Source organism: Scyliorhinus canicula, chromosome 21 (assembly GCF_902713615.1).
Source record: "Scyliorhinus canicula chromosome 21, sScyCan1.1, whole genome shotgun sequence".
In the NCBI taxonomy this organism is placed as follows: Eukaryota; Metazoa; Chordata; class Chondrichthyes; order Carcharhiniformes; family Scyliorhinidae; genus Scyliorhinus; species Scyliorhinus canicula.
In genome coordinates, this window is record NC_052166.1 from 2,770,295 (window position 1) to 2,795,556 (window position 25,262).

General features: G+C 52.7%; 1 protein-coding gene across 1 annotated transcript in view; it reads left to right on the top strand.

Annotated features, from left to right (window-relative positions):
• The first annotated feature begins 6,389 nt into the window (after positions 1 to 6,389).
• Positions 6,390 to 25,262, top strand: part of LOC119955891 (histone lysine demethylase PHF8-like) — a 49,220-nt gene continuing 30,347 nt past the window's right edge. Inside the window, exons 1-6 of the mRNA XM_038782548.1 lie at positions 6,390 to 6,682; positions 17,704 to 17,789; positions 19,209 to 19,326; positions 20,623 to 20,783; positions 21,093 to 21,234; positions 23,284 to 23,470. Of these exons, the coding sequence (XP_038638476.1) occupies positions 6,585 to 6,682; positions 17,704 to 17,789; positions 19,209 to 19,326; positions 20,623 to 20,783; positions 21,093 to 21,234; positions 23,284 to 23,470 (792 nt within the window). The 5' untranslated portion in view covers positions 6,390 to 6,584. The remainder of the gene's footprint in view (positions 6,683 to 17,703; positions 17,790 to 19,208; positions 19,327 to 20,622; positions 20,784 to 21,092; positions 21,235 to 23,283; positions 23,471 to 25,262) is intronic.

A 25,262-nucleotide genomic window follows, 5' to 3' on the forward strand; every position in this document is an offset into this window, starting at 1 on the left:
TCCCTTTCTTCCCCTCTCCCCCCCTCTCCCATTCTCTCCCCCTCTCCCATTCTCTCCCCCTCTCCCATTCTCTCCCCCTCTCCCTTTCTCTCTCCCCCTCTCCCTTTCTTCCCCTCTCCCCCCCCCCCCCCTCTCCCTTTCTCTCTTTCCCCCCCCCCCCCCCCCCCCCCCCCTCCCTTCCCTTCCCCTCTCTCCCCCTCCTCACTCATCAATAAGTACGTTCAAAGAACACGGGGAGATTTTCTTCACAATAACTGACGTGATTTAATTTTTGTTCTTTTAAAAAAAAACAAAAGACTAATTTCTGCTCAAACTTCTGCTGGAAGTTGAGCAAGGCGCAACCGCGAAACAGAAACCGCAACTAAAGAAAAAAAAATACCAAAATGATTTATTAAAAAAAAATCATCATCTGTGACAGGAACTCACCGTTAAAGCACACTAATAATAGTTTGGCTGGTTCTTAGACTGCGTCGCTAATATGCATGACTGACACCCTCTCCTATCAAATGGAGATTGAGGTGTGTGTGTGTGTGTTTTTTTATTTTTAATATTTCTTTTTAACAACTGGATTGGGGATGGGGTGAAGGTCCCGAGACTGGGAGCAAGACGGTGGGAGAGGGAACGGAGAGAGGGAGAAAAGTGATTTATTTTGATCAAATCAAACCCCCCCCCCCCCGTAACTCCCAAGAACGATGTGTTTCCCAGGAGGGTGAAAACAGTAAAATGGGATCTTCCATGTGGGAGGGTCAATGGTTGAAAGGATGGCGCGGAAAAGGTTGGGGGGGGGGGGGGGGGAGCGGGGGAATGGATCTTGAGGTAGGTTGAATTGATTGACAGCTCTTTCAAACAGCCAGCATAGACAGGATGGCTGAATGGCCATCTCCTGCTCCTATTTCCCCCCCACCCCCTCACAGGATGTTTGAATGGCGAGTTTTAAAACACACAAATAAAATAATGTTGACCCTTTCCCAGCTGAGAGCCCCCGAAATCCCACCCTGGCGCACAGTATAAACCGCATCTATGGCCAGGCAGCGGAGCCCGCACGATATAAACCACCTCGGCTGCCATGCAGCGGGGCGCGCGTGATTAATCCGCGTTGCTTTCACTTAACGACCGACTTGTTTTTAACTGATTTAACACAACTTGGATAGCAACGATTTTTAATTTACGAGAATCTATTTTCAGGGGGGCGCGGGGAATAAAAAAAGAAATTCGAAGTCGGGGTAGATTTTATTTTTCCTCTCTCTTCAAGTCTAATGATATATTGAAAAACCACAAAAAAAAGTTAATCCCACATGTGTATCCTTTTGCTATGCTGTTTGTTCGCCTTGTTACTTACTGTTTAGTAAGCTTATTTGATATTGTGGTGTCTTCTGCAGTGCTGTGGCGACACAAGGATTTTCTGCCCCCACTGTTAACAAAAAAAAGGCATTACTTGCATCAGTGATCTGCTATTATCCCAAACCCCCTCAAAAAAAACCCTTACCCCAAATCAGCGAGCTAGTGGTATCTTATTAAATCTCCCCCCACCCCGTCAACAGTTTTGCAGTTTCTCCTTGAGAATCGTAGACTTAGTCAACTTACTTTAAAGAATTAAAAATATTGCTGTTAAATCTACCCTCCCCACAACCCACCCTCCGCTCCAGTATGTGTTTACTTCGTCCGCATTTATTAAACTTATCTACACAGTGAAATTATCCCCCGCCCCCATCCCACCCTGTGCTGCTTATTTTTAAATGATTTTTCGTCCATTCCCCCCCCCCCCGCCCATGTGATTTAGCCGCTTGTCGAGGACCCCCCTCGTCCAGCCACTCCTTCAAGCACCCATTACTGAAAAGGTGCAACCCTTTCTCCACCCCCCCCACCCCGAGGACATGACACCCCCCCCCCCCCCCCCCTTCTCCCCCCCCCCTCCCCGAGCCCACCATTTCCACAGCTATTTAGTAATTGTATCGATGTTCTGTTTTTAAAAAAAATAAGTGAATTCTTTTTTTCTCTGAAGGGTAAACTATGAGGGGAACTCAATAGATGTTGAAGGATCATGGTGTGCTGTTATGAGGATCAAAGATACTTACAGTGCTTAATTAATAAAAAGTCTATTCTTTTAGTATACACCCCAGTGGTTGTCTGTCTTATTTTGACTGGATTTTCCGCAGTTGGGTGGTCCTAGCCGGCCGCTTGGCCTGTTGTCTGTTTTTGCCAAGGATTTCCGATTCTCCTTGGGGACCGGACCAGGCTCCTGCAAGAGCTCCAGGTCGAGGCCAAGAGTCCAGTGTGACACTCGAAGAGGCACCGCAGTGTTGGAGGGTCAGTGCTGAGGGAGCGCCGCACTGTCGGAGGGTCAGTGCTGAGGGAGTGCTGTGCTGTTGGAGGGTCAGAACTGAGGGAGGGCCGCAAGGTCAGAGGGTCAGTACTGAGGAAGTGCTGCACTGTCGGAGGCTCAGTACTGAGGGAGTGCCGCACTGTCAGAGGGTCAGTCCTGAGGGAGAGAGCAGCACTGTCAGAGGGTCAGTACTGAGGGAGCGCCGCACTGTCGGAGGCTCAGTACTGAGGGAGCGCCGCACTGTCGGAGGCTCAGTACTGAGAGAGCGCCGCACTGTCGGAGGCTCAGTACTGTGGGAGCGCCGCACTGTCAGAGGGTCAGTACTGAGGGAGTGCCGCACTGCCGGAGGGTCAGTACTGAGGGAGTGCCGCACTGTCGGAGGGTCAGTACTGAGGGAGTGCCGCACTGTCGGAGGCTCAGTACTGAGGGAGTGCCGCACTGTCGGAGGCTCAATACTGAGGGAGTGCCGCACTGTCAGAGGGTCAGTACTGAGGGAGTGCCGCACTGTCGGAGGCTCAGTACTGAGGGAGCGCCGCACTGTCGGAGGCTCAGTACTGAGGGAGAGCCGCACTGTCGGAGGGTCAGTACTAAGGGAGCGCTGCACTGTCAGAGGGTCAGTACTGAGGGAGTGCTGCACTGTCAGAGGGTCAGTACTGAGGGAGTGCTGCACTGTCAGAGGGTCAGTACTGAGGGAATGCTGCACTGTTGGAGGGTCAGTACTAAGGGAGCGCTGCACTGTCAGAGGGTCAGTACTGAGGGAATGCTGCACTGTCAGAGGGTCCGTACTGAGGGAGCACCGCACTGTCAGAAGGTCAGCACTGAGGGAGTGCTCATTCTGAACGTCCCATCTCTTCCAAGACCAGCACAGAAAGGAGGCCATTCAGTCCATTGCGCCTGCACTGGACTCTGAAGATGTTACATCGAACAGCCGCAGAGCAGGAAAGACTCCACTCGGTGGAATTTAACTTGAATCTTTCTGGAGAGAGAGACTATGTCATTGAAGCTTTTCATTTCGCACTCCTCAGGACAAACCAGAGAATACCAAATGTCATGATTCTCGCAACAATTTATTCCGCAGGAGAAAACGGGTCTAATTGGTTGGCAGGTTGCCCCTGATTGGCCGGGGCTGCAGTTACAGCAGGTCCCCCAGAGGGTTGGAGGGAGGTCACCGAGATTGGGACGGGTGTGGGGGCCCAGGTGCAGGTCGGAGGGGGGGGGGGGGGCTGGAGAAAATTTCGGAGTGGTGTACTGCAAGGATCTGTTTTGAGGCCATTGCTGTTTGTCATTTTTATAAATGACCTGGAAGAGGGGGTAGAAGGATGGGTTCGTAAATTTGCAGTTGACACGAAGGTCGGTGGAGTTGTGGATAGTGCTGAAGGATGTTATAGGTTACAGAGGGACATAGATAAGCTGCAGAGCTGGGCTGAGAGGTGGCAGATGGAGTTTAATGCGGAAAAGTGTGAGGTGGTTCACTTTGGAAGGAGTAACAGGAATGCAGAGTACTGGGCTAATGGCAAGATTCTTGGTAGTGTAGATGAACAGAGAGATCTCGGCATCCAGGTACATAAATCCCTGAAAGTTGCCACCCAGGTTAATAGGGCTGTTAAGAAGGCATATGGTGTGCTAGCCTTTATAAGCAGGGGGATTGAGTTTCGGAACCACAAGGTCATGCTGCAGCTGTACAAAACTCTGGTGTGGCCGCACCTGGAGTACTGCGTGCAGTTCTGGTCACCATATTATAGGAAGGATGTGGAAGCTTTGGAAAGGGTTCAGAGGAGATTTACTAGGATGTTGCCTGATATGGAGGGAAGGTCTTACGAGGAAAGGCTCAGGGACTTGAGGCTGTTTTCGTTAGAGAGGAGAAGGCTGAGAGGTGACTTAATAGAGACATATAAGGTAGTCAGAGGATTAGATAGGGTGGACAGTGAGAGTTTTTCCTCGGATGGTGATGACCAACACGAGGGGACATAGCTTTAAATTGAGGGGTGGTAGATATAGGACAGATGTCAGAGGCAGTTTCTTTACTCGGAGAGTAGTAGGGGTGTGGAACGCCCTGCCTGCAACAGTAGTAGACTCGCCAAATTTAAGGGCATTTAAGTGGTCACTGGATAGACATATGGATGAAAATGGAATAGTGTCGGTCAGATAGGCTTCAGATGGTTTCACGGGTCGGCGCAACATCGAGGGCCGAAGGGCCCGTACTGCGCTGTAGTGTTCTATGGAGAGATACTCGCCGAGGGTTTCCGATGTCACGGTGGCTCTGCGTGGTGCCCGACGTCGACTCACTTGCGTCTTCTGTCCGAAGACTTGTGGAGGACCTGTCAGTGAGGAGAGAGAGAGAAAAATGAACACCAAATTAGGTAATTTGCACATCCTTGTGCGTCAGCCTGTGCGCAGTGCTGCCACTGGCACATATCTTGATTCTTTCATAGACTTTATTTTAATTAATTTTCAGGATGTGGGCCTCAGTGGTTGGGCCAGCATTTATTGCCCGTCCCTAATTGCCCCTTGATAAGGTGGTGGGTGAGCCACCTTCCTGGACCCCTGTAGTCCCCGTGTGGTGTAGGTACACCCACGGCGCAGTTAGGGAGGGCGTTCCAGGATTTTGACCCAGCGAACGGTCGATGTTTTTCCAAGTCGGGATGGTGAGGGACTCTGAGGAGAACCTCCAGGTGGTCGTGTTTCCTGTGTATCTGCTGCCCTTGTCCTCGCTGGGGCCATTTCGGGCAGCCAGTTAAGAGTCGATCACGTTGCTCTGTGGCGTCTGTAGTCACGTGTAGGTCAGCAGATTTCCTTCACTAAAGTGACATTAGTGAACCAGATTTATTTTTCAATGACAGAATCGATTGATAATAGTTTCATTATCACCATATTTGAGAGTAATTTTCAATTATAGGTTTTATTAATTGGGGGGGGGGGGGGGGGGGGGGGGGGGCACTGTAGCATACTGGTTAGCGCAGTTGCTTCATAGCTCCAGGGTCCCAGGTTTGATTCCTGGCTTGGGTCACTGTCTGTGCGTAGTTTGCACTTTTTCCCCGTGTCTGCGTGGGTTTCCTCCCACAAGTCCCCCTCGGTGTGCCGAACAGGTGCCGGAATGTGGAGACTCGGGGCATTTAACAGTAACTTCATTCCAGTGTTAATGCAAGCCTACATGTGACAATAATAACGACTTTTATTCTCTCCGCCTCGGCCCCATTGGTACAAATGGGTGTGGATGACACTTGTCCAGGGACTCCGTCCGGACCTGTTGCTTTCCGTGGGTTTAGTTTCGTGTTGGCCGATCTGATTTATGAGGCTGGGCTGTTACGGTCCGACCTGCTGTGGCGGTCGCGTAGAATGTTTGAGTTCATCCGGGAGGGGGGTGCGTTCCAGCCGGAGATTCTACTCGGCTTTGCTTTGTAGCACAACCGACAAGAGTCCGTGACGGTTAGCCTGTGACTCTAGCTTCGCCTGGTATTGTCTCTTGGCGTCCCTGATGCCTTGACGGAGGTTGTGCCTGGATTTCTGGTATAGGTCAGGGTCGGCTGTCCTGAATGCCTCACCAGAGTGGATCTCTGGATTTTACCACAGATCCTAGGGATGGGGCCGTGCAGAAGACCCAGGGCATTTAAGACAAATAGATATTATAAAAAGAAATTGTGGGGTTTGCAGATCTTGTGCCGAAAGTGCGAGGGCGAATCACCTCCCTCCAGCTGTCACTCGCCCTCCAGCTGGCTGGTGACGAAAGTGCGACCGGGAACGGAGGCCCTGCAGGTCGGACTTGATTAAAACGAACGATCCCGGGGGTGAATATTCGGCGGGTATTATTTCCCCGACGGGAGGATGGGGACTTCCCTCAAACCGGGCCCCGGCCCTGTGGAAAGTGCGAGCTGGAGCGGAGGGGCGCGTTTGCCTTTCTCCCCGGCGCGAAAGTGCGAATGCGAAGCCGGCGCCCCCGGGTTTAGTTGATTAAACAGTAACCGTTCCGGGGTCAATATTCCCAGGACGTTAATCCAGTCGTGAGGATCTGAGGGGTTCCTGTAAAACCGGCCGCCCGGGGGGGGGGGGGAAAGGGAGGGTATGGGCCGCGGCGAAAGTGCGGCCGGGAACGGAGCGATCTGAGCCCGGGCTCCGCCCAGAGGGACGATCCCGCCGCCGCCACCAACACCGCCGCCGGTTTGAGCCGGGGCCGGGCCGCCGCTTCTCCCCAGTGCCGGCCGGAGCGTACGGTTCAGGGCGGTGAGGAAAGGGCGGCCACTCGGTCCCCCCTCCCCCCGGGACAATGGCGTCGGTGCCGGTTTACTGCCTCTGCCGCTTACCCTATGATGTGACCCGCTTCATGATCGAGTGCGACGGCTGCCAGGACTGGTTCCACGGCAGGTACGGGGAGGGGGGGGTAGGTACGGGGAAGGGGGGGTAGGTACGGGGAAGGGGGGGTAGGTACGGAGAAGGGGGGGGGCAGGTATGGGGAGGGGGCAGGTATGGGGAGGGGGCAGGTACGGGGAGGGGGGCTGGAGGAGGGGGGGCAGGTACGGGGAGGGGGGGCAGGTACGGGGAGGGGGGGGGAGGAGGAGGGGCGCATGGGCAGGTGAGGGGGGCATGGCCGGTGAGGGTGACGCCGACAGGTGAAGGGGAACAGCAGGTGAGTGGGGGGGGGGGAGGAGGATGACAGGTGAGTGGGGGGGGAGGATGACAGGTGAGTGGGGGGGGGGGAGATGACAGGTGAGTGGGATGGCAGGTGAGGGGGGGATGGCAGGTATGGGGTGACACCGACAGGTGAAGGGGACAGCAGGTGAGTGGGGGGGGATGGCAGGTGAGGGGGACGCTGACAGGTGAAGGGGACGGCTGGTGAGTGGGGGGGAGATGGCAGGTGAGGGGGGGAGACAGCAGGTGAGGGGACGCCGACAGGTGAAGCGGGACGGCAGGTGAGTGGGGGGGGAGACAGCAGGTGAGGGGGCTGGCAGATGAAGGGGGACGGCAGGTGAGTGGGGGGGAGACAGCAGATGAGGGGGACGCCGACAGGTGAAGGGGGGGAGATAGCAGGTGAGGGGGACACCGACAGGTGAAGGGGGATGGCAGGTGAGTGGGGGGGAGACAGCAGGTGAGTGGGGGGGGGAGACAGCAGGTGAGTGGGGGGGGGGAGATGCCGACAGGTGAGTGGGACGGCAGGTGAGGGGGGGAAGCCGAAAGGTGAAGGGGACGGCAGGTGAGTGGGGGGGGGAAGACGGCAGGTGAGCGGGACACCGACAGGTGAAGGGGATGGCAGGTGAGTGGGGGGGAGACAGCAAGTGAGGGGGGGAACGCCGACAGGTGAAGGGGGACAGCAGGTGAGTGGAACGCCGACGGGGGACGGCAAGTGAGTGGGGGGGAGACAGCAGGTGAGTGGGACGCCGACAGGTGAAGGGGACAGCAGGTGAGTGGGGGGGAGACGGCAGGTGAGGGGGGGAACGTCGACAGGTGAAGGGACAGCAGGAGAGAGGAGCGGGGAAGGTGAGGGGGGGGAACGGCAGGTGAGGGGGGAAACAGCAGATATGGGGGGACGGGCAGGTGAGGGGGGGGGCGGCACAGCAGGTGAGGGGAGGGCAGCACAGCAGGTGAGGGGGGGCAGGTGAGGAGGGGGACGACGACAGGGGGGAGGGTCCCCCTGTGCTGGTAAAAAAATAAACCCCCAATAAAACATCAATAAACATCCCCAGAAACACACTCTATAACACCCCCCCCCACCCACCCACCCAAGGCCTGGGAAATAAATAAACCCATATAGCTGATAAATAATAATCTCAAATAAACCTTATAAATAATAATCCCTAAATAGACCCTATAAATAACCTGAAATAAACCCTATAAATAATAACCTTAAATAAACCCTATAATTAACCCCAAATAAACCCTATAAACAATAAATCCGAGAAATAATAACCCCCAAATAAGACCTATAAATAATAAACCCTACAAATAATAACCTCAAATAAACCCTATAAATATTAACCTCAACTAAGACCTACATTCCGGCACCTGTTCGAGGAGGCTGGTACAGGAATTGAACCCGCGCTGCTGGCCTTGTTCTGCAGTACATGCCAGCTGTTTAGCCCACAGTGCTAAACCAGCCCAGAATAATAACCCAAATAAACCCTATAAATAATGACCCCCAAATAAGCCCTATAAATAATAAACCCCAAATAAACCCTACAAATAATAACCCAAATAAACCCTACAAATAATAACCCAAATAAACCCTATAAACAATAACCCTCAAATATACTCTATAAATAATAATCCCCAAATAAACTAGAAATAATAAACCTATTAAAAAAACAAATGCTATAAATAATAACTCCAAATAAGCCCTATAAATAATAAACTCCAAATAAACTATAAATAAATCCTATAAATAATAAATCCTGCAAATAATAACCCCAAATAATAAATCCTGTAAACAATAATCTCCAAATAGACTCTATAAATAATAATTGCCAAATAAACCCGATAAATAATTAACCCCAAATAAACCCTATAAATAATAAACCCCCAATTAATCCTATAACTAATAACCCCAAATGAACCCTAAAACTAATATCCCCCAAAATCGCTAACAATATATATTTTTTAACTTTAGAGTACCCAATTTTTTTTTCTAATTAAGGGTCAATTTAGCGTGGCCAATCCACCTACCCTGCACATCTTTGGGTTGTGGGGGCAAAACCCACGCAGACAAGGGGAGAATGTGCAAACTCCATGTGACAGTGACCTGGGGCCAGGAATCGAACCTGGGTCCTCAGCATTGTGAGACAGTAGTGTTAACCACCGTGCTGCTCCGAAACTCTATAAATAATAACCCCAAATAGGATTTGGATTTTTATTGCCCCGTGTACCGAGGCACAGTGAAAAGTATTGTTCTGCGAGCAGCTCAACAGATCATTAAGTACATGGGAAGAATGGGGAATAAAAGAAAATACATAATAGAACAACACAAGGTATACAATGTAACTACATAAGCACTAGCATCGGATGAAGCATACAGGGGTGTAGTGTTAATCAGGTCAGTCCATAAGAAGGTCTGCTAACAGTGGGGAAGAAGCTGCTTTTGAGTCTGTTCGTGCGTGTTCTCAGACTTCTGTATCTTCTGTCCAATGGAAGAAGTTGGAAGAGTGAATAAGCTGGGTCGGAAGGGTCTTTTTATGCTGCCCGCTTTCTCCAGCGGGAGGTGTAAATGGAGTCAATGGATGGGAATAGGTTTGTGTGATGGACTGGGCTGTGTTCACGACTCTCTGAAGTTTCTTGCGGTCCTGGGCCGAGCAGTTGCCGTACTGGGCTGTGATGCAGCCAGATAGGATGCCTTCTATGGTGCATCTATAAAAGATGGGAAGAGTTAATGTGGACATGCCAAATTTTCTTAGTTTCCTGAGGAACTATAGGCGCTGTTGTGCTTTCTTGGTGGTAGCGTCGACGTGGGTGGACCAGGACAGATTTTTGGAGATGTGCACCCCTAGGAATTTGAAGCTGTTAACCATCTCCACCTCGGGCCCGTTGATGCTGATGGGTGTGTACAGTACTTTGCTTCCTGAAGTCAATGACCAGCTCTTTAGTTTTGCTGGCATTGAGGGAGAAATTGTTGTCGCTGCACCACTCCACTAGGTTCTCGACCTCCCTCCTGTATTCTGACTCATCGTTATTCGACATCCGTCGTATAGTTAGAATACGTGTAGATGGAGTTGGAACCAAATCTTGCCACGCAGTCGTATGTGTACAGGGAGTAGAGTAGGGGGCTAAGTACGCAGCCTTGCGGGGCCCCGGTATTGAGGACTCAAGGCATTGTCCTGAGGAAAGAAAACAGCAAATTGCTGTCACTAGTTTTGTTTATCTGAAACAGGTGCAATGTGTCTACTTGTTCTTTCTGTCTGCAAAGAACGGGGCCTTGTGTATTAATATATGTAGCTTCAGTACTCGCAAATGTGCCACACTGCGGGCCCAACTGACTATCTTAAATTGTCTGTCAGCATAATTCTTAGCACACTGAGGATTATTAAGCAAATGTTGTCCAATCGCAGAATCACACCTAATGTTGGACACGGTGTTTTGAGTTTGCCAGCACGGGCTGCTTCGGTAGGGTCTGTACCATGCCCTTTGCAAACCGCAGAAGGGACATTGTTTGATACCATCCTCCAGTCTGTGGGACGTACAGCTAACATACCGGGCATCACACTGGCAACAAAATTCATACATTACATTAATCATTTGTGTGATGGGCAGAACGTCTTTTTTGGATTGACGGCAGCAACCTGTTCTAGTGAATGCCACCTGTGTATTGTGTTGGACGGGTTCGTATGGAGTTTACGATGTGTTGGGCGATGTGGTATACTGGGATTGTACAGAGTTTACAAGGTGGAATCGTATGCGATGTGCTGTACATGGATTGTACAGAGTTTATGATCAATGTGTTGGACTGGGATTGTACAGAGTTTATGATGTGTTGAAAAAGGATTGTACAAAGATAACATTATGGCAGACAGGATCGTACCGAGTTTACGGTGTGGTAGACTAGGATCCTACAGAGTTTACGATGTGTTGAACGGATCGTACAGAGTTTATGATGTGTTGAATGAGGATCGTACAGAGTTTATGATGTGTTGGACGTGGATTGTATAGAGTTTACGATGCTTTGGATGGGGAGCATACAGAGTTTATGCTGAACAGGGATCGTATAGAGATAACAAAGTGGCAGACTGGGATTATACAGGGTTTATGGTGTGGTAGACTGGGATCGTACAGAGTTTATGACGTGTTGGACGGGAATCTTACAAAGTTTACGATGAGGTGCACAGGGATCATACAGAGTTTACGATGTGGTCGGCTGGAATCCTGCAGAGTTTACGATGTGGCGGACAGGGATTGTACAGACTTTACGATGTGTTGGACGGGGATCGTACAGAAATTACAGTGCCATGGATGGGGATCAGAAAGAGTTACTGATGTATTACTGAGATAGAGCGAGGTGGGGGGAGAGAAACACCAGTCAGTGTGCAGATATCAGCAGAGGTAGTAGGTTGAACATTGATCTTGGGGTAAATTTATTCTCTTCCCCTCGTTTTCCCAAACCCTGCCTGATTCTTTTTTTGAAAATATTTTTATTCTCCTTTTTCACAATTTCTCCCGAATTTACACCCACCAACAACAAACAATAATCAGCAACAGATATGTCAATCCCCATAACAATAACAACAATCCCATCCTCCCACCAACCCCCAAACATCAGCCCGCATGTTTACATAAACAAATGACAAAAAGGAATCAGGGTTACAAATAGTCATCCTTAATATACACAGCCCCCCTCCCCTCCCACCCATCCCCCCCCAACTAATGTTCGATGTTATCCAGTTCTTGAAAGTGCATAATAAATAGTGCCCATGACTTGTAGAATCCCTCAGCTTCCTCTCAGTTCGAACTTAACCTTCCCACGGGTCAAGTATTCCAACAGGTCCCCCCCCCCCCCCCCCGCCACGCCAGGGCACAGAGTGGAGAGGTTGCTCTCCATCCCAGCAGGATCCGCCTTCGGGCGATCAACGAGGCGAAGGCTACGACATCTGCCTTCGCACCCGTTTCCAACCCTGGCTGGTCCGACACCCCGAATATGGCCTCCCGGGGACCCGGGTCCAGTTTCACGCGCACCACCGTGGAAATTACCCTAAACACCTCCTTCCAGTAATCCCCTAGCTTTGTACAGGACCAAAACATATGAACGTGATTAGCGGGGTCCCCCGCAACGTTCACACACAGCTCCTACCCCTTCAAAGAATAGGCTCATCCTCACCCTCGTCAGGTGTATCAGCCCCAACCTTGCAAATAAGGTGGAGGCATTCACTCTCCGAAGCACCTCACGCCAGACCCCCTCCTCTATAACCTCTCCCAGCTTTTCCTCCCACTTTGCTTTGATCCCTTCCAGTGGTGCCTTATCCTCTTCCAAAATAGCTCCGTACACCGCTGACACTGCCCCCTTCTACAGTCCCCTTGTCGTCAGCACCTCCTCCAGCAATATGGAGGCCGGTTCCTCTGGGAAGCTCTGTATCTCCTTCCTGGCAAAATCCCGAACTTGCATGTATCTAAACACTTCTCCCTGCTCCAGCCCATACTCGCTTCCAGCTCCCTCAATCCTGCAAACCAACCCCGAAGAAACAAATCTTTTAGAGTCTTAAACCCCTTCTCTTCCCATTTCCGAAAACTTCCATCCCACCTCCCTGGCTCAAATCTGTGGTTCCCCCGAATCGGCATTTCCCTTGACCCTGCCCCCAACCCGAAGTGTTGGCGAAACTGCGTCCAGATTTTCAATGAAGCTATTATTACCCGACTCCCTGAGTATTTCCCCGGAGCTATCGGGAGCAGCGCTGTTGCTAGCACCTTCAATCCTGGCCCCCTACACAAACTCTCCTCCATTCTGACCCACTGGGAATCAACCCCTCTGACCCAGCTCCGCACCTTCTCCACATTCGCCACCCAGTAGTAGTACATCAGGTTCGGGAGACCCAAACCCCCTGCCTGCCTTCCCCTCTGTAGCAGCACCTTCCTCACTCTGGCCACCTTCCCTCCCCACATGAACGAGGTAATCCTTCCCTCAATCTCCCTGAAAAAAGACTTTGGCCGGAAAATCGGTAGGCATTGAAAAACAAACAGAAATTGCGGCAACACGTTCATTTTAACCACCTGTACCCGACCCGCCAGTGACGGAGGGAGACCATCCCACCTTGCCAGATCGACTTTCACTCTCCCCACCAAACTAGTGATGTTGTACCTGTGAAGCCTCCCCCACTCCCGGGCAACCTGCACCCCCAGATACCTAAAGTGAGTCCCTCCCCTACGGAATGGCAGCCCCCTGACCCCTGCCCCCACCCCAAGCCGAGACACCACAAAATACTCACTCTTGTCCAGGTTCAGCTTGTACCCCGAGAAAGACCCAAATACTCGCAGTAGCTCCAATATTCCTCCTATCGATGCACTCGGTTCCGACACATACAGCAGCAAGTCATCGGAATATAAAGGACACCCTACGCTCTATCTCCCCCCCCCACCCCGCACTATTCCTTTTCATGCTCCCGAACTTCTTAATGCGATGGCCAACGGCTCAATCGCAAATGCAAACAGCAGGGGGGGACGTAGGACATCCCTGTCTCGTCCCACGGTGGATAGAAAAGTTTCTCAAACTTATATTGTTTGTGTGGACACTCGCCTTCGGCTCCTTATATAATAGCTTTACCCAGTTCACAAATCTTGGTCCAATCCCAAACCGCTCCAACACTGCCATCAGGTGCCCCCATTCTACCCGATCAAACGCCTTCTCGGCGTCCAATGCCACAACCACCTCTGTTTCCTTCCCTTCCGCCAGTGCCATAACGACGTTCAAAACCCTCCTAATGTTCGAAAACAGCTGCCTCCCTTTCACGAACCCCGTCTGATCCTCACCTATTACCTTCGGGAGGCACTCCTCTAGCCTACCCGCCCATACCTTCGCCAATACTTTTGCGTCCACATTCAGAAGTGATATTGGCCTATATGACCCACACTCTGTCGGATCCTTATCTTTTTTTAGCAACAGTGAAATCGATGCCTGGCCCAAGGTTTGTGGCAGCACTCCCTTCCCTATCGCCTCTTCAAACATCCCCACCATCAGGGGTGCCAACTTATCCTTGAATTTTTTATAATATTCCATCGGAAACCCATCCGGCCCTGCCACCTACCCCGACTGCATCCTCCCAATCGCATCCTTTATCTCCTGCTCCATTATTGCTCCTTCTAATGTAGCCCTGTCCCCCTCCCCTAGCTTTAGGTACTCCAACCCATCTAGAAATTCCTGCATCTCACAGTCTCCCCCGGGTGGCTCTGACCTGTACAACCTCTCACAAAACTCCTCAAAAACCTTGTTAATCAGCTCCGGAACCACCACCAACTTCACTTCCCTATCCCTCACCTGAAGAATTTCTCTTGCCGCTGCCTCCCTCCGGAGCTGACCTGCTAACATATGCCCCGCCTTATCTCCATGTTCATAAACTGCACCCCTTGCTCGTCTCAGTTGGCGCACCACCTTCCTGGTGGACAGTCGGTCGAAGCTCGCCTGTAGTTCCTTCCTCTTTTCCAGTTTCGCTGGGTCCCCATCTTCTGCATAACTCCTATCTACCTCCAGCATCTCATCTATTATCCTCTGCCACTCCAACCTCTCCTTTTGTCCACCCTGGCCTTAAACAAAATGACCTCACCACCACCTTTAGAGCCTCCCAGATGACTGCCTTCGACACCTCACCCGTACAGTTGAAACCTACATATTCCTTAATTACCGTTGCAATTTTCTCACAGAATACTTGGTTCCCCAAAAGCCCCACATCCAGTTTCCACCCCGGTCTCTGCGCTACCCCCTTCTCCAGCACCATATCCACCCAATGCGGAGCATGATCTGACACTGCAATTGCAGAGTATTCCGACCCCTTGACTCCAGCCAGCAAAGCCTTTCCCACCACAAAAAAGTCGATCCGCGAGTATACCTGATGGACTGCTGAGAAAAATGAGTACTCCCGTTCCCTCGGGTGCAGAAACCTCCAAGGGTCCACCCCTCCCATTTCCACCATTAGCCCAGCCAGCGCCTTCGCCCCCCCTGATGGGACCAGCAAGCGCGGCCATGATCTGTCCAACCTTGGCTCCTGCACCAAGTTCCAGTCCCCCCCCCCCACAATCAGCTCATGTGTGTGCAAGTCGGGAATGGCCCCAAAGACCTTCCTCGCGAATCCCACATCGTCCCTTTTGCTGACCAACACCGCTACCCCTCCATTAAATCCAGAGTGAAACACTTGACTAACCAGCCCTTTTTAAGTCTCACCTGGTCCTTCGCCCTCAAGTGAGTCTCCTGCAGCATTGCCACATCGGCTTTCAAACTTTTAAGATGCGCAAGCAGTCTTGATTAGACCTCCTAGTCCTCTCGCGTTCCACGTGACTATCCTTACTGGGAGTCTCTCTCTTTCTCTCCCCCCCCCCCTTTCTTATCCACCATCATCATACCACCGGGCCCTGCCCCATAAGCCTGACCCGCCCCTGTCCATTGTTTTTTCTAAATAAATTTAGATTAGCCAATTATTTTTCCAATTAAGGGGCAATTTAGCGTGGCCAATCCACCTACTCTGCACATTTTTTTTTGGGTTGTGGGGGCGAAACCCACGCAGACACGGGGAGAATGTGCAAACTCCACACGGACAGTGACCCAGGGCCGGGATCGAACCTGGGACCTCAGCGCCATGAGGCGGTTGTGCTAACCACTAGGCCACCGTGCTGCCCGCCCCTGTCCATTGTTAACATTGAACCCCTTCCCCCCCTCCCAAGAACCCCCCCTACATTCCCCCCTGAAACAACACCCCCAAGATCCATCCCTTCCCCCCCTCTTGCTCGCCTCGTAGACCCATTGAAATCTGCTATCCAGGCTTCAACGTCCGCAGCCCTCCTCTCCCCTCACCACCGTTCACTAGCTGACTTTAGTTAGCTAGCGCGGGTGGCTCTCCCCGCCAAGACATATCGTCCCCTTCCACTCAGCCCCAGAGAAAGAAACAACAAAACAAACCCAACAATCCAACCCCTACAATTCACTAACATAACGTTTAACCGTTGCAACACAGAACGCCAATCAACCCACCATTAACCTGAACTCTGTAACAATGCAAAGAGAAGTAAATTACAATACAAATCGGCAAAAAGAAAGTTGTAACATTTATACATTTTCCAGCTGCTCAAACACAGTCCACAGTCTCTCTTCCAGTTCCGCTCTTCACGTCTGTCCCAAGCCTTCGGCCCTCACGAACGCCTCAGCCGCCTCCGCTGTCTCAAAATAAAAGTCTTTGGCGTTATACGTTACCCTCAACTTTGCTGGGTACACCATACCAAATCGCACCCCCTTCTTGTACAACGCTGCCTTCACTCGCCCAAACGCCGCTCGTCTTTTTGCCAACTCCACCGTCAAGTCCTGGTCGATCCGAACCGCAGTGCCATCCCACAGCACCACACGCTTCTGCTTCGCCCAGCTTAACACCTTCTCCTTCATGCAAAACTTATGGAAACAGATAATTACTGCCTTTGGAGGCTCATTGGCTTTGGCCTTAATGACTGATGAGCTCAGTCTAGCTTGTACCGGGAGGGGTTCTCACCCTCCCTCATCAGCTCTGCCAACTTCTTAGCGAAGTATTGTGTTGGCCTTGGGCCCTCTGTCCCTTCGGGCAAGCCCACAATTCTCAAATTGTGCCGCCTTGAGCAGTTTTCCAAGTCTTCCAGCTTTGCTCGGAGTCCTCTGTTAACCTCCACCACCCTCCACAGCTCGTCCCCCATCGAGGTGACCTTGCCGCTGTGTTGTGACACACCCTCCTCCACTTCCTTCATCTTCTCGCCCTGCTCTCGCACCTCGGTCGATGCCTTTGCCACCGCCACCCTTACCGGGGTGATTGCCTCCTCCACCAATGACTTCAGTGCGACCGCCGTCTCCTTTCTCAAGGCCTCCATGTGCCTCGCAAACTGTTTTTCCATCTCCACCGCCATCACCTCGGTCATCTTCTCCACCGTAAGTAGTGCGGCCCCGCCTTGCAGTTCGGCTTCCACCATCCTTTCAACACTTTTATTCGTCTTCTCCTTCAGCGGCGAACCCGCGTTTCCTCCTTTGACACCCTTTAGCAGCTTTTTGTTTTTTATTTTCTTTCTTTTCTCTTCCCTTCCCCTTCACCCTCCTGTCCTTCATCAATCTGAATTTTTAAAAAGGAGAGAAAAAAAAACTTTTACCAAACTTCCTTAAACCTTCTTTCTTTCTCCTCTACATTCACCCAGAGCTCCCCTGGGATCAGGCTTCAGCCTTCTTTCTTCCCCCTAGGTGGGAGCCATCCGATGTGGAGCACCCTACCTGCATCGTACCCTGGCCTCGGGCCTGTCGCCTCGGCCTCCTCGTAGCTCCGCCCTCGCTGCTTTGACCTCGACGCCGCGCTGGGCTCAGCCCCCGCTGCCCCAGCCCCCGCTGCCCGACACCCGCACGGGTTTCTTTGCTGGTTTTAAAACCGGCCCCAAAGGCCGACGATAGTCCGGGGCGGGGCGGGGGGGGGGGGGGGGGGGGGGGCGTGATGACTTGGGGATTTCTGCAAAATCGCCACGAATCGTGGCCACCGGCGGGAGCTCTTGCTGCGGCCGCCTTGCTCGCCCACGCCACCGGAAGTCACCCTGCCTGATTCTAATATTTTTAGTTTGAACACTTTGCAAATGTCAGCTCTGTGATCCCGCGGTTGGTCTGCCCAGTGAAATTGGAAACGTTAGCAGTCAAAGGTCACTGACCCGTCTGCATTTGGTACCAGTGTTGAGGTGAACGGGCTGTTAATCTATCCTTCTGGTGACTGTGTTTCCAGCTGTGTCGGTGTGGAGGAAGATATGGCGGCAGAGATTGATTTGTACCACTGCCCGAACTGTGAGAAGGCGCATGGACCCTCTGTGAGTAAGTACCCCCACCCCTTTCTCAGCTCCTTGAATTGAGGTAGACATCATTCCTGTTATCATGCAACTTCTCTGGGAGCAATACTGGGCTCGCTGACCTTCATTACGCGTTATGTTCAGATTGAGATCTTTAAAAACAACAAGAGTTTGGGGGGGGGGGGGGGGAATAGACCAGGGGAAGCTCAATAAACAGAAGAGGGACAAGGGGCATAAATATACCAAGGGAGTGCCGTACCGTCGAAGGGTCAGTGCTGAGGGAGCACGCGCATTGTCGGAGGGTCAGTGCTGAAGGAGAGCCGTACCGTCGAAGGGTCAGTGCTGAGGGAGCGCGCGCATTGTCGGAGGGTCAGTGCTGAAGGAGTGCCGTACCGTCGAAGGGTCAGTGCTGGGGGAGCGCGCGCATTGTCGGAGGGTCAGTGCTGAGGGAGCTCTGCACTGTTGGAGGGTCAGTTCTGAGGGAGCTCCGCACTGTCGGAGGGTCAGTGCTGAGGGAGCATCGCACTGTCGGAGGGTCAGTGCTGAGGGAGCGCGCGCATTGTCGGAGGGTCAGTGCTGAGGGAGCTCTGCACTGTTGGAGGGTCAGTTCTGAGGGAACGCGCACTGTCGGACGGTCAGTGCTGAGGGTGCATCGCACTGTCGGAGGGTCAGTGCTGAGGGAGCATCGCACTGTCGGAGGGTCAGTGCTGAGGGAGCGCCGCAACGTCGGAGGGTCAGTGCTGAGGTAGTGCCACACCTTCGGAGGGTCAGTGCTAAGGGAGCGCCGGTCGATTGGAAGGTCAGTGCTGAGGGAGTGCCGCACTGTTGGTTGGTCAGTGCAGAGGGAGAGCTGCACTGTCGGAGGGTCAGTGCTGAGGGAGTGCCGCACTGTTGTAGGGTCAGTATCGAGGGGATGCCGCACTGTTGGACGGTCAGTACTGAGGGACTGCCACACCTTCGGAGGGTCAGTTCTCAGGCAGCGCCGGTCGATCGGAGAGTCAGTGCTGAGGGAGCCCCGCACTGTTGTAGGGTCAGTTCCGTGGGGGTGCCGCACTGTTGGAGGGTCAGTGCTGAGGAAACGCCGCACTGTCGAGAGCATTATCCCAGGTTTCCTGGGACCAATATGTATTCTTCAACCAACAACAACGATTATCTGGGCATTGCCCCACTGCTGTCTGTGGGGACTTCCGATGTGCACATTCATTGCCGAGTTTCCCACATCAGAGCAATGGCGGCAATTTAAAGAAAGTACCGGAAATCCATTGGCAGTGACGCAGACTTGGAGCCCTGGTGAACTGAAAGGCGCTACAGAAATACAGGCTTTCGTTCCCAGTGCCGCAGTGGGGGGGACTAGGAGCAGGGGAAGGATTTCAGGCTAATCGCTCCACTTTACTGGGAGTTTTGATTCAATGTTTATCCTATCTCTCACTCTCTATCTCGCCAGTGAAAAGGAGGAAAAGTTGTCCGAAGCCAGATAATCTCTACACTGTGGACAGAACGCAGCCGGTCCAAACCGGGAGTCAGATCTTTATTAAAGAGCTCCGGGGCCGGACATTCCCAAGGTAGGGTTGATATGCGGGTTGCTGCTCCATTATATGGGTGTCTTTGCGTATATTCCCATATACTCCCATACTGTCAGACAAGGGTCCCACTCCCTGCTCCATGACTAAGGCTCAGTTGGGTCTGGCTCTTGAATCTTTAGTCAGCAAGTCGCAGGTTCGAGACTCACCTAATCGGGACATCTCAATGCAGTGCTGAGGGAGCGCCTCACTGTCGGAGGTTCAGTGCTGAGGGAGCGCCGCACTGTCGGAGGGTCAGTGCTGAGGGAGCGCCGCACTGTCGGAGGGTCAGTGCTGAGGGAGCGCCGCACTGTCGGAGGGTCAGTGCTGAGGGAGCGCCTCACTGTCGGAGGTTCAGTGCTGAGGGAGCGCCGCACTGTCAGAGGGTCAGTACTGAGGGGGCGGTGCACTGTCAGAGGGTCAGCTCTGAGGGAGCGCTGCACTGCCAGAGGGTCAGCTCTGAGGGAGCGCTGCACTGCTGGAGGGTCAGTACTGAGGGAGCGCTGCACTGTCAGAGGGTCAGTACTGAGGGAATGCTGCACTGTCGGAGGGTCAGTACTGAGGGAGTGCTGCACTGTCGGAGGGTCAGTACTGAGGGAGTGCTGCACTGTCAGAGGGTCAGTACTGAGGGAGTGCCGCACTGTCAGAGGGTCAGTACTGAGGGAATGCTGCACCGTCGGAGGGTCAGCTCTGAGGGAGCGCTGCACTGTCAGTGGGTCAGTACTGAGGGAGTGCCGCACTGTCAGAGGGTCAGTACTGAGGGAGTGCCGCACTGTCAGAGGGTCAGTACTGAGGGAGTGCCGCACTGTCAGAGGGTCAGTACTGAGGGAGTGCCGCACTGTCAGAGGGTCAGTACTGAGGGAGTGCCGCACTGTCAGAGGGTCAGTACTGAGGGAGTGCCGCACTGTCAGAGGGTCAGTACTGAGGGAGTGCCGCACTGTCAGAGGGTCAGTACTGAGGGAGTGCCGGACTGTCAGAGGGTCAGTACTGAGGGAGTGCTGCACTGTCAGAGGGTCAGTACTGAGGGAGAACCGCACTGTCGGAGGGTCAGTACTGAGGGAGTGCTGCAATGTTGGAGGGTCAGCGCTAAGTGAACGCAGCAATGTTGGAAGGTCAGCACTGTGGGAGCGCCGCACTGTCGGAGGGAGAGCGCCGCAGTGTTGGGTCAGTACTGAGGGAGCGCCGCACTGTGCTGCATTTCAGGTGAGACAGGAGAGGTCTGTTCTGTTTGCTTGTTAATGATGTTTGACTCCTTATCTAATGATTGCAGTTGGATGTGTGTCCGGTCTCTCTCTCCAGTGCAGATGAAGTTATTCTGAAGCCAACGGGATATCAGCTGACAGTGGACTACCTGGAGGAGAACAGTTTCAGTGTGCCTATTCTGGTGGCAAAGAAGGATGGCCTGGGAATGACTGTGCCCTCCAGCTCCTTCACCGTCAATGACGTGGAGCGGTGCGTGGGTGAGTGTGTGAGTGTCTGGCACTGCGGGGAAGTGAGGAATGCAAGTGTCGGGCACTGGAGGGAACGGGCATGCCAATGTCCTGCCAGGGGAGTGAGCACCTAGCGTCTGGGTCTGCAGGGGATCGAGGCGATGCAAGGGTCAAGCGCTGCGAGCGGGTGTGGGTGCATGGGAGTAACGTGCGTCGTGGGAGCAAGTCTTGTGCGTTTATTGCACTCGTTGCCTGGGTATTGTATTTCACTGCTGCTTCTCTCTCTCACCTGGGGCATGCTGCCCCTTTACACTTCCCCACCCTCCCACATTCCTACAGGCTCAGAGAAGATTATTGATGTTATCGATGTGGCCCGTCAGGCTGACTGCAAGATGAAGCTCGGTGACTTTGTCAAATATTATAACAGCGGCAGTCGGGAGAAAGTGTTGAATGTGATCAGCCTGGAGTTCTCAGACACCAGGTGAGGAGGCGAGCGAGGGGGAAGGGGGGGCTGCTGGCTGCCACTGTGCCCACGTTCTTCCTTCGTCCATTCACGAGGTCTGGGCGTCACTGCCCATCATAGAATCACTACAGTGCAGAAGGAGGCCATTCGGCCCATCGAGTCTGCCCCGACTCTCCTACCTAAGCCCACACCCCCAGTAACCCCATCCAATCTTTTGGACACTAAGGGGCAATTTATCATGGCCAATCCATCTAACCTGCACATCCTGTGAGAGGAAACCGGAGCGACCGGACGAAACCCACAGAGATAAGGGGGAGAATGTGCAAACTCCACACACAGTCACCCAAGGCCGGAAGCGGACCTGGGTCCCTGGCGCTGTGAGGCAGCAGTGCCAACCTGCCTGTCCCTAGTGTGAAGATGTTAGTGAGCAGCTGTCAACTGAATGGCTAGCTGAGCCAGTTCAGAGTCAACCACATTGCTGTGTGTGGGATCTGGAGTCACATGTAGGCCAGACGGGGTAAGGACGGCCGATTTCCCTCCCTAAAAATGGACATTAGTAAACCTTATGGGTCTTTTGCAACGATCGACAGTCATCGGAATGGAGACCAGCTTCTCTGGCCCAGATTTATTGAGTTCACAATGTGCAGCCTGGGCTTTTCAAATGTGTGGGGCATTGCACGCAGCTTCCCTTCCTGGACACTGAGGCTAACCGGATCTCCGCAGGGTCAGGCAGTATCCTGGACGGAAGCTGGGAACAATATCCAATCTCCCCTTACACAGAGCAGGCCAGTGAGCCAATTGCACCCAGATCAGGGCGAACGAGCAAGACATAACAAAGAACAAAGAAACGTACAGCACAGGAACAGGCCCTTCGGCCCTCCAAGCCTGCGCCGACCTTGCTGCCCGTCTAAACTAAAACGTTCTACATTTCCGGGGTCTGTATCCCTCTATTCCCATCCTATTCATGTATTTGTCAAGATGCCCCTTAAACGTCACTATCGTCCCTGCTTCCACCACCTCCTCCGGCAGCGAGTTCCATGCACCCACTGTACCCACCCAGGGTACTCTGTGTAAAAAAACTTGCCTCGTACATCACCTCTAAACCTTGCCCCTCGCACCTTAAACCTATGCCCCCGAGTAATTGACCCCTCTACCCTGGGAAAAAAATCTCTGACTATCCACTCTGTCTATGCCCTTCATAATTTTGTAGACCTCTATCAGGTCGCCCCTCAACCTCCTTCATTCCAGTGAGAACAAACCGAGTTTATTCAACCGCTCCCCATAGCTAATGCCCTCCTGCCAGGCAACATCCTGGTAAATCTCTTCTGCACCCTCTCTAAAGCCTCCACATCCTTCTGGTAGTGTGGCAACCAGAATTGAACTCTATCCTCCCAAGTGTGGCCTAACTAAGGTTCTATACAGCCAATTTTTATACTCAGTACCCCGGCCAATGAAGGCAAGCATGCCGTATGCCTTCACTACCTTCTCCATCTGTGTTGCCCCTTTCAGTGACCTGTGGACCTGCACACCAAGATTTACATAGAAATTACAGTGCAGAAGGAGGCCATTCGGCCCATCAAGTCTGCACCGGCTCCCGGAAAGAGCACCCTACCCAAGGTTAACACCTCCACCCTATCCCCATAACCCAGCAACCCCACCCAACACCCAATTTTGGACACTAAGGGGAATTTATCACGGCCAATCCACCTAACCTGCACATCTTTGGATTGTGGGAGGAAACCGGAGCACCCGGAGGAAACCCACGCAGACACAGGGAGAACGTGCAGACTCCGCACTGACAGTGGCCCAGCCGGGAATCGAACCTGGGACCCTGGAGCTGTGAAGCGATTGTGCTATCCATAATGCTACCGTGCTTCAGATCTCGCTTGAGATTCACAGAGATCTAATCATTTATCACATTGTGGGATCTTGCTCGCACAAATTGGCTTCCTACTTCACAGCGCAAGTCCATGATGGGTTGAGAGGCACGTTGGAATGATCTTGTGGCGGGGTTGATAAATAATCTATCTTTCCCTCACAATTTTGGTATTCTCTGGCCTGTTTCAGGTTGTCCAACCTGGTGGAGACCCCCAAGCTGGTGCGGAAGCTCTCCTGGGTGGAGAACCTATGGCCTGAGTCCTCGCTCTTCGAGCGGCCCAGCGTCCAAAAGTACTGCCTGATGGGGGTGAAGGACAGTTACACCGACTTCCACATCGACTTTGGGGGCACATCCGTGTGGTATCACGTTCTCAAGGTATGGGCGAGTCGAGTGAGGGTGGGGCTGGGGTTCTGGGGTTGGTGTCTAACTGCGTGCATGTGTGCGTATAACACTCCTGACCAACAACCACCCCCCATTCGCTGTTCACGTGATCACGAATGGGCAGCCTAGTCTAATGACTGGTCCTCCTTCATCTCAATGGGCCACAAGATTGAAATCGGGCTTGTTCAGTAACCACAAACAACCCCATGAATAAAATTTAATACACTGTGAATTAATTATAGAAACTAATTATCGAAAACACTTAAGTATTTGTACATTAATGGAACTGTCATCAACTTCAAATGGTATAAACAAAAGAGATATTCACACTTTGGGACACAGGGGGAGTGCACTGATCTCACAGTCAATGTTGTGAGCAATCAGCACGCACCTCACTTCACTCCCCCTCGCTTTACGTGTGAATCACTTCAGTCACTCTGGTAGGAGAAAAACGACACGGACTGAAACCAGCGGAATGTGGTTACCCTGCGCACGGGTGATGGTCAACAGAATGTCTTGTGGCCCTCACTACAACCCAGACGGGCTGCACGTGGCCCTCAGGCTGCAGGTCACCCACCGTTGCTTGAGATTGTCCAAAACTGAGCTTTTCCCCCAGACCACGACTCGCACCGAGACCCATTCACCCATTACTGGCTGTGCTCACTGACACACACTGACTCCCGATCATACAGCACCTCCATTTTCATATTCTCACCTTCTGCAACCTCCTCCAGCCCCTACAACCCTCCCTATCTCTGTTACCTCCTCCAGCCCTCCCTATCTCTAACCTCCTCCAGCCCCCTACAACCCTCCCTATCTCTGTAACCTCATCCAGCCACTACACCCCTCCCTATCTCTGTAACCTTCTACAGCCCTCCCTATCTCTGTAACCTCCTCCAGCCCCCTACAACCCTCCCTATCTCTGTAACCTTCTCCATCCTTTACAACCCTCCCTATCTCTGTAACCTCCTACAGCCCTCCCTATCTCTGTAACCTCCTACAACCCTCCCTATCTCTGTAACCTCCTACAGCCGCTACAACTCTCCCTATCTCTGTAACCTCCTCCAGCCCCTACAACCCTCCCTATCCCTGTAACCTCCTACAGCCCTCCCTATCTCTAACCTCCAGCCCCCTACAATCCTCCTTATCTCTGTAACCTCCTCCGGCCCCCTTCACCCTTCCTATCTCTGTGACCTCCTCCAGCCCCTACACCCCTCCCTATCTCTGTAACCTCCTCCAGCCCCTACACCCCTCCCTATCTCTGTAACCTTCTACAGCCCCTTCAATCCTCCCTATCTCTGTAACCTCCTCCAGCCCCTACAACCCTCCCTATCTCTGTAACCCCACAGCCCCTATAACCCTCCCTATCTCTGTAACCGCCTCCAGCCCCTACAACCCTCCCTATCTCTGTAACCCCACAGCCCCTATAACCCTCCCTTTCTAACTCCCTCCAGCCTCTACAACCGTCCCTATCTCTGTAACCTTCAGCGCTGGCAACCCTCCCTATCTCTGTAACCAACTCCAGCCCCCTACACCCCTCCCTATCTCTGTAACCTCCTCCAGCCCCTACACCCCTCCATATCTCTGTAACCTCCTCCAGTCCCCTACAACCCTCCCTATCTCTGTAATCTCCTCCAGCCCCCTACACCCCTCTACATCTCTGTAGCCCCCTACACCCCTCTACATCTCTGTAAACTCCTCCAGTCCCCTACAACCCTCCCTATCTCTGTAACCTCCTCCAGCCCCCTACACCCCTCTACATCTCTGTAACCTCCTCCAGCCCTGA